This window comes from Panthera onca, chromosome A1 (assembly GCF_046562875.1).
Source record: "Panthera onca isolate mPanOnc1 chromosome A1, mPanOnc1 haplotype 2, whole genome shotgun sequence".
In the NCBI taxonomy this organism is placed as follows: Eukaryota; Metazoa; Chordata; class Mammalia; order Carnivora; family Felidae; genus Panthera; species Panthera onca.
Genome location: NC_138339.1, coordinates 80,687,715 through 80,701,704, shown reverse-complemented (window position 1 = coordinate 80,701,704; position 13,990 = coordinate 80,687,715). Strand labels below are relative to the sequence as shown.

Here is a 13,990-nt window from a genome sequence, read left to right as displayed (position 1 = left end):
AGTTCATTCCATCCTAACTACAAGAAGGATCTCCAAAGAGACACGGAAGCTAGTTTTCCAGTTGAGCATTGTGTCTACCAAACACAAGGTCATTTAAAATCGCCACATTTTTACTTCGCAACATCCTTTACTTAGATTTATTACTGGCCTTCTTTCTTCCATTTAACCATGTGCCACTGTCTTTTATTTCGGCGTGTAATGGTTTACAACTTTTGTATTTACAGGCTTTAAATCATTTATCTGTTATATTGTCTGCTTCCTGAAATCTTGATCTCATCAAAGTCGAGTTTCCAAATCATAAGGAAGAAATGGTGAAAAATATTATGAAAGAAGTAGGTTGGCTGGGTTGAAGCACATGTATGTTTTATGTAATCTAATACTTTGACAGTGACAGATTATCTTCCTGAAAGGGGATGTTAATTCACTTTCTTTTTACCCCTGTATCCTGTGCTTGTCAGTACCAAGTGTTAATCTTTTACATCTAGTAACACTTTCCCAGTAAAGTACAGCTTCCCCAGATATTTACATAACTATGCCACTAGTCTCCTTTGATTGTTACTTGCTTGATACATCTTTCTGTACCCTGTTACCTTGAATTTTTCTATATTTAATTTCAGATGGGTCTTTTGTAAACATGCTATACTTGAATTTTGTTTCCTATTACGTTTCCCATCTTGGGCAAGCTCAGGCTTTCCCATCTGTCCTTTCCACTCTCAAAGGCATAAAAACTGAAGCTTCAGATGCCCTCGAGGTGAATACTGACTTCAGCCTTCTGCTTACCCCTCAGGGTTCCTGCGTTCAATTAGTTTTTGATCCATGACTATTTCTCACTGGCTTTCCAAGTCATCCATACATTCAAACAATTAAAAAATACATTTTAGTCTACATTTTTAATTATCCTTAGTAAGAAGGTCAGTCAAGGTACCTGGTCTAGCATATTCCCAGAAGCTATAATAATTTATTTTCCCATGTGCAAATGCCTAACACTTTTACATAAGAGGCTCCTTAGGATGGAAATTGGTTTGCAATATTGACTTCATAGTATTGATTTCTCATAAATAAAATTGTGGGCTGCCTAACATTGTATCAGGAAGGTAGTAGTATAAACTACTTTGTTCAGGATTTAAATCAGGAAAATCTTCCAATATTCATAGGGAGAAATGGCTGGAAAGTCTGAGAAATGTAAACTTAACTAGCAAGGTAAAAAAAAAAGTGTCTATGTTTCAATCACTTACACAAACTTTACTCTGCATCCATAACTCCAATATCTTTTACTACTTTTTTCTCTTTATCCAAAAGTTTTCATCTTCCACCATGTTCCCAGGTAAAGTCAGGAAGCCAGTTCTCTACTCTTGGCACATGATTAATCTCGAACTTTTAGGTATTTACACATATGATTTCCCACACTTGAAAGTTCATGCCTCCCTCTGTAAAATTATACCATATTTCTTTCTTTCAATACCTCATTTCAGGTTCATGCTTCAGTGTAGGAGATTCCCATGCTAATACCACCTGACATGTCCCTGTAGTCATCTAAACAATACCTCAGTTACAATACAAACGCCATTTTATTTTTTTTCAAAGTTTATTTATTTATTTAGAGAGAGAGAGCAGGGGAGGGGCAGAGGGAGAGGGAGAGAGAAAGAATACCAAGCAGGCTCTGCACCCGCAGTGCTGAGCCTGACATGGGGCTCCAACTCATGAACAGTGAGATCATGACCTGAACTGAAACCAAGAGTCAAATGCTTAACCTACTGAGCCACACAGGCACCCCTACAAACCCCATTTTATTTTATTAAAAGCATTTTTTTAATGTTTATTTATTTTTAACAGAGACAGAGACAGAACGACGGGGGAAGGGCAAAGAGAGAGACACAGAATTCAAAGCAGGCTCCAGGCTCCGAACTGTCCCAACAGAGCCTGACCGGGTTCAAACTCATGAACCATGAGATAATGACCTGAGTTGAAGTCAGCTGCCCAACCGACTAAGCCACCCAGGTGCCCCCAAACCCCATTTTAAGGTAGGCAGAGTGAATTGTCTATGAAAAGACTTAAGGGATACAAAGAATATTATTTCTTGGTTTTAAAACCGTATTTCTCATTAAAAACTGTTTTCTAGCAAACTGAGCTTAGAAATTCTTTTGTTGTTTGTTTATTTTTGAGAGAGAGAGACAGACACAGAGACAGGGCACACGCAGGAGAGGGGCAGAGAGAGAGGGAGACACAAATCTGAAGCAGGCTCCAGGTAGAACACTGTAACCCTCAAACATGGAAAGAGGCAGGAATGAGGTTTGGGGAACTTTTTCTAAAAGAGAAACACTCTCTTCATGGCACAAGGCTATTAGCATATGCTTTTATTTTCTGTCTATTCATGCTCCAGATGTAGGCCTGAAGACTTAGGTAGGAATTTTAGAAGGACAAACAGAGCTTTTTAAGCTGGCAAGGGGTAAACAGGTACAGATATTCAAGCTGATAAAGATCAAAGAAAAGGTCTGGTCTGAAACAACTATGCACAATTCATGTGAACCAGACAGAGCCCACAGGAGTCAGACCCTATGTCCTGCGCAAATTAATTCAACTTACACTCAGGGACTAAATTAGGGTTATTTAAACAACAATGAAAAAGTTGTTGGTTGAGAGAGAGGCTGGATAGCATTTAAAGGTTTGGGGGCTCCTGGGTGGCTCAGTTGGTTGAGCGGCCAACTTCGGCTCAGGTCATGATCTCGCCGTCTGTGAGTTCGAGCCCCGCGTCGGGCTCTGTGCTGACCGCTCAGAGCCTGGAGCCTGTTTCAGATTCTGTGTCCCCCTCTTGCTGACCCTCCCCTGTTCATGCTCTGTCTCTCCCTGTCTCAAAAATAAATAAAAATGTTAAAAAAAATTTTTAAAAAAAGGTTTGTATTTTTTTTATTCTTATTCTACCTTGTTCCTTATCTATAAGGCAACTGTTATGACACTACTAATTAAAAGCACTGTTTTATTTTATTTTTTTCTTTTTCAAAGCATTGTCTTAAAAATAATGTTCTATAGTCCAGGAAAACCACCACCTGGTAGGAAAAGCGTATTATTCTTCTAGTTTCGGATAACTATTTCTCTGGGTAGCCTAGCTGTTTGGATATTAAGGCCATGGGGAATATACTATTGTCTCCTCCATCTCACTGAGGACCTAGGTAGAAATAACACCTGCAGTGTTGGCCTTGCAAATCCAAATCTAAAAAATGCTGTCTAAAAAAGGAAACCTCTTAGACTTTTTTTTCAAAATACATCTTCTCGTACCCAGTTGCCTTTCCTTCTGTAATTTCACAATTACAGATCCATTCCTTTGGGCTAATGAAAGTTAAAGTATTACATTGTAACTCATTAGTCATGCTTTAGTGTGACTTTTTAATTTTTTTAAATTAATACTTAGTTCTTGATAGCTAGCTGAGAAAAGAGCTCTAAGGAGAGAGAGAGAGAGAAACCTGAACCTGGGAGAGAGATTGGCGTGGGTGGGTTCAGGAATAAGGGCAATACTCCAGAAAATACTGGTTTGGTAGGAAGCTCTGGAAGGCAGTATCTGTCACTTACTCAAGGGTGTGGTATACAGATAGCATTTGATAAATATTTGTTGACTGTGTGAAGCAGCACCTAGAAGTGCTGAAGGAAAATAGAAAATAGAACCTGGTAGAACTCAGAGACACCTACTCATCAATTTTGCCCCAGACTGGGCCTGCTAGTGTATATGTATACTTCTGTGTCATTTGTTATGCATTATGTATATATTCTGTGTGCTTGTCCTGACTGGCTCAATGTATTGTAAGCACCTTAAAAGCGAAACTGTAGCTCCTGTTCTGTTTTTAGTTCTCTTTGGTGTTCTGTGCACCATGGGCACTCCACAAATGTTGCTAACTGACAGCCTGTGCTGGCAGCTCTCAGCCAGAGGGAGGAAATAAGCATCTGAGTCATCCCAGAGTCAGCCAAGAATCACAGTAAAGTGTAATTTTCTGCATAAATATTACAGTACCTTCTCATGTTCAAAAACAAACAAAAACCTGAAGGACACATTTAATGGGAATGAACCTTAGACAGGCTCTGTTTTAGCATAGCTGTTAGAAATAAAGAAAGGAGAAGGAAAACTGAAACAGAATCTTCAGGAGTGTAGACATCTCCCTAGAAAGAGGTCAGTCAAAAATTCCAGCTAGAGATAATTTCTAAAAATACCTTTTGTATCTTCTGACTTTTATAGAAGAGGATCTATGATTGGTTTTCATAGCCTGGAGCAGGACCCACCATCTCTGACACTTCCTAGCCTGGCTACGCCCCAGCTGATGCAGGACTTAGATACCAATATCAAAAACTCAGGACATCATTATTTTTAATTATCAGATTGGAATATATCAGCATTGTACAAATTTTTTGATTTCGCATTACACTTTACAAATATAAACTTTTTTTTTGCATGCAATACACATGGTATTAAAGTTTCACAATTCACATCTAATAGTAATAGCAAATACATCCTTAGTGCTTTTTTGTACCGGTTTCTGTCCAAAGCACGTTTGGTGTGTTAATTCATCTTTTTCTCACAGTAACCCTAAGAGGGTGGTAGCTGTCTCCTCAGTTTACAAAGGAGAAAATAAAGCCCAGGGGGTTAAGCAACTTGCTACAGTCACAGGGACAATGGTTTTTAGGACATTCTCAGAGTGCATATCAACATGGTCAATTCTAGAACATTTTTTTTCACCCAATAACATGCCCTATATTTATGAACACTCACTTCCCATTCCTCTCTCCCTACAGTCTTAGGCAACCACTAACCTACTTTCTCTACCCATTTGCCTACTGTGAACTTTTCATATAAATGGAATAATGTAATATATGGTCTTCTGTAACTGGCTTCTTTGATGAACATTTATGTCGTTTATACTTTTCGGCTATTATGAACAATGCCACTATGAACATTAATGTACAAGTGTTTGTATAGATACACATTTTCAATTATTTTGGCTTTATACCTGCAGTGGAATTGTTGGGTCATTTGTTAACTCTATGTTTAGCTTTTGGAAGAACAGCCAGACTATTTTCCAACACAGCTGTACCATTTTATATTCCCACCAGCAGCGCGTAAAGGTTCTAATTTCTCTACATCTTGGCCAACATTTATTATGTCTGCCTTTTTGATTCTAGCCATCCTATGCCTGTGCCTAGCCATAATGTGAAGTGGCATCTCATTGGGGTTTTGATTTGCATTTGCTTAATGGCTAATGATATTGACCCTCCTTTCATGTGTTTATTGGTCATGTGTATGTCTTCACTGGAGAAATGTCTATTCAGATCTTCTGCTCATTTTTAATTGACTTGTCTTTTATTCTTGAGTTGCAAGAGTTCTTTATATATTCTTGATACAAGTCCCTTGTGAGGTATATGATTTGCAAATATTTTCTCCCATTTTGTGTGTTGTCTTTTTACTTCCTGATGATATCCTTTGAAGTCAAATCTTTCTTGATACTTATCTTCAACTTTGTTAGAAAGATACTGCTATAATGAGTTGAATTGTGCACCGCCCCCTCCTCCCAAATTCACATGTTGAAGTCATAGCCCTCATTACCTCAGAATGTGACTTTACTTGGAAATAAGATCTTTGTAGATTTAATTAGTTAAGATGAGGTCATACTGTTGAAGGGTGGGCGCCTGATCCAGTATGACTAGTTTCCCTTATTAAAAGGGAAAATATAGACTCAGGTGTGCACACAGGGAGAATGCCACCTGAAGACTGAAGTTACACTGCCACCAGCCAAGGAAGCTAGGATAGAGTCCTGGAACGTATCTTTCCCTGGTGCCTTCAGAGAGAACATGGCCCTGCTGACTCCTTGATCTTAGGTTTCTAACCTCCAGAACTATGAGACAATACATTTCTGTTGCTTAAGCTACCTAGATTGTGATAACTTTTACAACAGCCTTCACAAACAAATATAAATGTCCAATTTATTTTTCTATTTTAGTAGTTACTTCCAGATCAGAATTTGAAGTTTAATAATATACCGTTTCTTGGTTTGGAATCCTGATTACATTGATAAATTATATGCAAAATTACATTGAATTGGGCTCTGTCTTTACTTTTCCTGTGACAAATGTCTTAGGGTTTAAAGAAATTATCAAAATATTATCAAAATATATCAGTGTTCATAACCTTCAGTTGACATTTAGACTGCCTGCTTGATATTTTGGTTGCTTAACCCTCCCTTCACCCTTCTGAATAATAAAAATGATTTTGCCCAAGTCCCCCCACCTCTCCCATATGAAACAGGGAAGTAATCCTAACTCAGCATTCCTAAACTCTACTTTGTGTAAGGAACCACTCATAGTAACCCTGTTTTTATTTCTAGTGATTGGTTTGGAAATGTACAAAATGCAGTTTTGGCAATTGAAACCTAGGGAGAATCTTAATGGGGGATTTTTGAGAAAAGTTTCCTTGCTCTTGAGGAAGACACACCAAAGAAAATATTCCTTCTGCCTTCTCTGATGCAACCGCTTTTTGTCCACATGACGCTCAGTCTTTCGGAAAATTGTTCACAGAGTAGACAGAATGAGAAGCTGGGTTCTCGGTGAGGTTGGGAGCTGTGACCAGACACTGTTCTATCTCTGCACTTAACATGAGATGAAAAATTTCCTTGATGTCCGTGCTAGTTTGATTCAGCATATTGATTCTTGTAGTTCAAAGCATCTGACTTACTATATAACTGTTCCTTTCTAATAACCTTCTAGTTTATTTAACTGAATCTTTTTGCTAATGTTTAAGCTCTACAAGAACTCTGTTGCATAATTGTTCTGCTTTCCTTCGTGCTCTAAACATTTCTTAACTTGTTATAGCTTCAAACATCACTAAATGATGCAGAGCATGTGTGTTGCAAATAGGCTACAGATGTAATGAGACACTGATTCCTCTGGTCCTTAAGTTGACTGGGTAGAGTCTGGAGTCACTGGAAACCTCATGGTGGTCACCTTTGTCCTGGAAACAAGCATCATCCTCTGTGTATTCAAGAGTGCTGAATAGGGGCGCCTGGGTGGCTCACTCCGTTGAGTGTCTGACTTCAGCTCAAGTCACGATCACACCGTCTGTGAGTTCGAGCCCTGTGTCAGCCTCTGTGCTGACAGCTCAGAGCCTGGAGCCTGCCTCAGATTCTGTGTCTCCCTCTCCCTCTGCCCCTCCCCTGCTCATGCTCTGTCTGTCTCTCTCTCTCTCTCTCTCTCTGTCAAAAATAAATAAACATTAACAAAAATAAAAAAAAAGAGTGCTGAATAAATATCATTTTCAGATTTTTGCACCAAATTAAGGTATTGTTTAGCTTATTTCAGAGTAATTAGAAAAGATATTTAATAATGCTAAACATAACGGTCACATGGAATATTAGCAAATTAAATAGGAATATCAATTAAATAATTAATGGAACCATATTCTAGTAGGATGAAGCTAGCTATATTTCTGTTGACTACGTATCCCTTTTGTGTATTATTGCCAATGACCCTAAGTTTCCTGTGAGAATTGGAAAGCAACCACAAACTCCCGAGCATTGGTTTAGAACACAGATCACCTGACTTCTAGTCTCTGTCTGCTATGGGACTGTGAATAAATCCTCCAGCCTCTCCAGAATTCATCTTATCCATTAAATTGAGACTTCGATTAGTTGATCCATGGCAGACCAAATTCTTTATTTTGATTTAAAAAAATGTTTCTATATCCATTGATTAGCAAATTTGCTGCCTTTTTATAAATACATGCTATTTGTTACTCAGGGAGCTTATATTTTTTCCTTTCATGTTATTTATTATATATTGTATTTAGTCCTCCAAATTTTTGGTTTTCAAATATTAAATGGTAGGCAGCAAGAATTTTGAAAATAGTAAATGGGTATAGAAGATAATGTCACACTATCTCCTCTGATAATGAATAATAACTTCATTATAATTTAAAGTATTATATCCTTAAAGAAGCAACTCTGGGTAGGAGGAGAAGAGGAAGTTAAAGACTGACACATAATCAATAGCAAATTTGTGAAACTGTGTTCCCTCAAAAAGTCTTTACGAAGTCAAATGTAAAATGGTACCCAAATAAATAAAAATACCCACAAAGAAATCCCAGAATACAGCAAAACAAAATTTATTATTATTCTTTTGAGGGTAGGCAGGATTCTGAAATATTTTAGTTGTTCACTTCTTTTACCTCTATTACAAAGCCACAAGTTTTAAATGTCCTTAATGTCTGTGTGTATGAGTATGTGTGTGTGTGTGTGTGTGTGTGTGTGTGTGTGTGTGTATGTAGGAATGGGAGGGATGGGAGGCAAGAGGTTGGCAAAGAGGACAAAGAAATTATTTATCTCTATTTCAAAGAAATCTCAGGTAGACATGACCCACCTATATTTGCTACTGCAGTGGTGAAGCATTTTTACCACAAGTCTCTGCAGAATTAAAGTATTTAAGACAAAACACAAGATAACGTGTTTCACACTTAAAAGCATGATAGACTCTAGCTTACAGGTAAGGTGAGATGAGGTGATTTGACACTCTGGGGAGTTTTAAATATCTCTGATATTAAGTGCTTTGACTGCAAAAATAACTCCAAAAGAACATGTCAAGACCTAAAGTATAAGGATGAGTCTATTTTTCTGAGCAATGTAAGATGCAGAGTTCTTTTAACAAAATCCGGCCCTGCGTATACTATATAATATCTGAGCACTGCGAATACTATATAATATCTGAGCACAGATGGCACCAATCATGTGGTTCACTTCCTGTTTGGGCTTCTGAAGTGCCTGGGGGAGGAGGCAGCCTAAGGCCTCTGATTATCTTTAACACAGTAGGGAGAGAGCAGCTTTGAGGTATCCTAAGATTGACATCTTCTCTGGACTGATCACAAAGACAGCACTCAATACAGAGATGTTCTCTGGCAGAGTTTTCAACATTCCAAGTGAACTAGAACTCTAACTACCATCGCATCTGTTCACAAATTCATTCATAAATTATTTATGGCATACTTATCTTCGGTAGGATACAGCCCTTAAAAGGTAATGACCCTGCAGTCATGGAGCTTACATTCTTGAGAGGGAGTTTGAGAATAATGAAACAACAAACAGAAACATTGTTTCAGAGAGTGATGAGTGCTGTGAGGAAAAGAGAAGAGGGCCCAGTCTTTAGAGAAGACACTATGTGGCTATTTTCCACTGTGGTCAGGTAAAGGCTCTCTGCAGAGGTGACATTTGAGCTGAGACCTAAATGACAAGAAGATACCAGCAGGCGAAGTACCAGGCAGAAGGGATCCTTCTTGCGCAAGGAACATGCAAGAGGAATAGTTAACAATGCCGGGTAGAATTTGGGGACTTCCAGGGACTGAAAGAAGGCCTCTGTGGCCAAAACATCGTTAGCAAGTGTAGATGAGGTTCCAGAGTTAGACCAGGAGTTTCACTTTTATTGTATCCATTGGAGGTTTTAAAGCGTGAGTGGAAAGTGGGTGATTTAGTACAACTGACATTCAAAAATACAATATTGCACATATATTTCACTTCTCTAAAACCTAATTTCTAATTCCGTGCGGGTTAAACGGCACCCCAGGCGTCCCTGTTCGCCCAGGCTGTTTGCGCTCGTCGGCGGCTTGTTTGCACCCGACGTCCTGCTTTTGACAGCCACGGAGGAGTGTGTGACAGTTGGCAGGCGCAGGGAGGCACAGCCAGAGCCAAGTCGCTGCAGGGGCCAGGGCTGCGAGAGTGGAGGAGGGGAAGGAGGCTGTGGCTGCGCGCTGGGAGGGCCGAGGCTTTCGCTGCGAGCGTGGCGGCGATGCCATTTCGAACAAGGGATAAGGAGGCAGGTCCCCACGAACTCGGGGCTCACTGGGCCCCTGGTTCTTCCATTCCGAAGGTTCGTCGGGTATGCCTGGATTTGACATTGAAAACAATGCTGTCTCGGGATTGGAGGCAATGGCGCGAGTAGGAGAGGCGGGACAGGCTAAGAGAGTTTCCGTTTCTCCAACCTTGCTCCGCCAGGCCTGTCCGTGGGCCCCAGCAGCTGCACCCAAGGGAGCCGCAGGTGTTGATTCAAAGCTAGGCTCCGGCAGGCCTTCTGCTCACAAACTGCGGCGCCCGCAGCCCGGGGGAATCCAGAGCCAGGTTTTGTGATCTGCCTGCATGTAGAGGCCGCGCCCAGAACCTGTGGCCTGAGGACTTGAACCCGGGCATTTCGGACCCTGCGGGGGTCCTCGCCCTCGCTTCAGTTGGCTGGCCAACGACCGCAAGGGACCACTCTGTTGTGGGCATGACCCACAGCCCCTACTCCCTCGGGCCTTGGCGAAGTGAGCAATCTGGAACCAGTCTCCCCAGGGAAACCGAAGCTTCGCATTCCGGGGAGCGACCTGCGCCAGCAGGCGCGAGCTCTGCCTTCAGATCGCTGTCTCAGTGGCACCTGTCAGCAAGGCCTCTTTTCACCACGCCGTCTTAATTAGCTCTCCACTCACTCTCCATCACATCACCCTTTAATGCTCAGCGGGACAAATCTTTTAGTCTTGTGTGCCTTCTGTGTCTGTTTATTGTCTGTCTGTGCAATGTCCACTACACGGGGCAATGGTCGTTGTTTTTTGGGCGCAGTGTCCGGCTCCGGCGCCTAAGACTTGGCCGGGCCGGCAAGCAGTAGACCGTCACATTTGCTAAATGACTGACTACTGTCCCACAGCACTGAAGAGCTCGAGCAGCCCCACTTCCTGGAGGGGCGGGGCCTCGTCGGGCCCCGCCCACGAGGCTGCCTCCAGCTCTAACCTGCTCCTCCCCTTCCTCTCTCGAGAGGTGGCCTCGGGCGGTGCGGTGTTTTTCCCTCTGGCCTCCCTCGCTGTTTCTGCAGCTGTTGCAAAACCCGGAGCAGCGGAACCTCAGAGCGGCGGAGCGGCGCCGCCCCTCGCTGCACCTCCCCGACAGCCCTCCGCGGCCGCGCTGGGCATGCTCAGTCGACAGGGCCGCTTCAGTTCTTGGAGTAGGAAGCTTGGGCGCTTAGGCTGTAAGGAGCCGCGGCGGGGGGAAAATGGATCCCTTTACTAACGGTGAGTAGGCAGCCAGAGGCGTCGGGGCCGGGACTCTCTGGGGAGCAGAGGGACATTGGCTGTCGTGACACGCGGGGTCGGTCGGGCTGCAGTCGCTCTCCACCGTGGGCTTCTTCCCACGAGGGTTTAGGGGAGGTGGAAGCCGACTGGGGAAGGCAGCTAGAGGCTGGGGTGGGTGGGCGAGCGGGCAGAGGCCGGCGCGGGACTAGGGGCTGGCGTGAAGGTCAGTGCCATCGCCTGCCGAGGATCAGGAGGCGTCGGGTGCCGCCAGACCCGCTGCGCGGCCAGGTGGGCGAACAGCAAAGTTTGGGTTGCTTTGCGCAGAGGAGGGGAAAGTTGGCCGCCAGGATTTGCCCCTGGAGAAGACGGGTGTCGGCCTCGGCTCTTTGGCAGGAAGGGTTAAGCCTCGGTCACTGCCAAACCAAACTTCTGTGGTGCAAGGAGAGAGGTCTCCCCTGTCCTTCCTCGAGTTGCCGGCGTGACTTTTCCTAATGGGGCGGGGTGGGGGGTGGGGGGCTTTGCAGGTTAATTTAGTGGAAGGAAGGGAAACTTGCGGAAAGGCTTGCATAGTCCTGTTCTGTGCCCAATAGGTGCCCGCCCGCATTGGCACCCTCCCCGCTGTTGCTGAGGCACTCCGCAGGGCGTTCAAGCTTCCCTTCACGGGTTTCTGATAATACCAGTGTTTCAGTCTAAGGCTCATGAAGTATCAGGGGTCCGTCATGGTGATATCACAATGTGACTTGAGGGGAGAGTCAAAGCAGGAACCTGCAGGATGCCCTGCAAACAGCCACAGCTCTGTACTGAATGGACAGAATAAATCCCACCCTAGTTAAAACCGATGGCTTTTGTTTGGACCAGAAGTGCCAGAGTCACAATACAGGGGTGAGATGCGTTACCATTTTGTGGCGTTGAGTATATGGATTCCCTTTTGGGGCAGAGAGTAGGAATACTGCCAGTAAGGGAGAATTCACAGTGAAACTAGACGATTTAGTCCCTAGTTGACATGTGTTTTCTTGCGGGTGGTTGGTTACTTAAGGTAGACAGTTTGTCGCATTAATAGAAGCCAACATCTACTCCTGTTTAGGTGGGTCACTTGCCACTCAAGAGACAGAGACATTGTCCACTATATCCCAAACCCTAGCCAGACTTTGTCGTGTGCTGTGCTTCATTCATGGGACTGCGAATTACTCGAATTACTCGTTCTTTTCTCCTTGTCCTTAATTCAGAATGCTTTATTCTACTGCCATCTTCCTGTCTGTACTAATTAGGCTTAAAGATGACAACTTTATTTCTGAATTTTTTTTCTCGTTCAGGTTCTATTTGTTATTACTATTGCTCTAAAAATAGTCGGGTAAAGTTACCAAGAATTAAGGAAAATTTGAGCTAAAAGTAAACTTTGAGACCATCTAGTATTTTAGTGTAAAATATGTTTGATACAAATCATTAAATCCTTTCAAATGACTATTCCAAGGATTTTTCTTTGTCCTGGTTAGAATACTTGGAGCTTTCATGTTTATAGGATTTTAAATGTGAACTTTCACTTAAAAAAATTCCCCACAACAAGGCTGAGTCACCCATTTGGTTAAGATTATTGCTAGCTGATGTGGTGGACCTGTGCCTCCAGAATTAAAGTACATTCTCAAGTCTTTGAACTAGGGCCTTTTCTCCGCTTAAAACATGTTCCTCTAGATGTGAATATTTGCCAATTGTCACATTTGAGAGGTGAATGGAAAGTCCCAGAGAGAAGAACAAAAAGGAAGCAGTGCTTTAACTTTTATGTAGGAAATTGGATTTTTAATCCTTTTCCTATCAGTCTTCCAGATTTCCAGAATCTGTTGGAGACAGTTTGACAGTGCATCATTTTAATATGTTAATCACTCCTTGGAAGCTTATCTAGTGTCCTTTACAAAGAAATAGAAACTACAATATCTAAAGTAAAAAAAATTAGCTCCTAGCAATTTAAAGTGCTTTTCAGGTTTAAGCACTGGACTGGTTATTTATTTCAGAACTTTTGAAGGATAGCTGTACAATTTTCTAGTGTCTTTAAACAGGACTTGGTATAGTGGAAAGTATGTTTATCTTTGTACTTAATCCTGTTGAGTACAAAGGATAGGTACATCTAATTCTTCTCCCCTAGGTCTGGGTGTCTTGGTGTAGAGTATTTCATTATCCATTGAATTTATAATCACAGGATTTACTGAGCTTGATACTGGCTTTTATTGCACATTCATCCTCTTTTAATAAAATCTTCACCACTTTTTGATATATCCCTACATATATAGAGAGGTGTGAGAGCTTAACAAAACCATTTTCAGCAGTTCAGAACCACATAGCTTCCAATTAAAATCTTGTCAATGGTTTCACCCTCTGACCTAGAAATTTGTAAAGGAGGCACATTTAGTTTGTTTTGTCATTTTGACTGTCAGTACGCATCGATTCCAATACGACTTTCTCTGCTTTCCCAGTTTTCTGTCAAAACTTGCTGTGTGTGTGGTTCATTTTTCTTGGGCACTGCTCTCTGCCTGCTGATAATGGGTTCATTTGATGAGTATCCTATGTTAACCTGTCCAGCTAACATACTGCTGTAATCTATTTAATATGCTTACCTACAGAAAGGGCTTATAAGAAGGAATCCTAGTGCCATTAGGCTCAGGAGATATTTTTGATCTTGCCCTCAGAAGGGACTGCTGACAATTACATTGAAGACTGGATATCCAGTTTGGTTTTGGATTTTTGGTGACTTTTTATGGGGAGAAAGATGCACTGGACCAGTACTAAAGATTATTTGGCAGTAGCTATTATGTCCTGTTAGGCAGTTAGAGGTGAAACTCTTAAGAAGTAGTAATTTATATATTACCAAAAACAAAACAAAAAATTGCTGGCAATTCTCTAGGTCTTTTGATAGATGTACTAGATTAGGGCAAGTGATTATTTGGT

General features: G+C 42.0%; 1 protein-coding gene across 2 annotated transcripts in view; it reads left to right on the top strand.

The window, feature by feature from the left end:
* The first annotated feature begins 10,816 nt into the window (after positions 1–10,816).
* Positions 10,817–13,990, top strand: part of LNPEP (leucyl and cystinyl aminopeptidase) — a 92,288-nt gene continuing 89,114 nt past the window's right edge. The window contains exon 1 of one of the 2 annotated variants that reach the window (XM_078447774.2): positions 10,817–11,053. In XM_078447774.2, the coding sequence (XP_078303900.1) occupies positions 11,035–11,053 (19 nt within the window). In that variant the 5' untranslated portion in view covers positions 10,817–11,034. Of the gene's footprint in view, positions 11,054–11,587; positions 11,936–13,990 lie in introns of those variants that run through there. The other variant, XM_078447777.2, reaches the window with a different exon arrangement.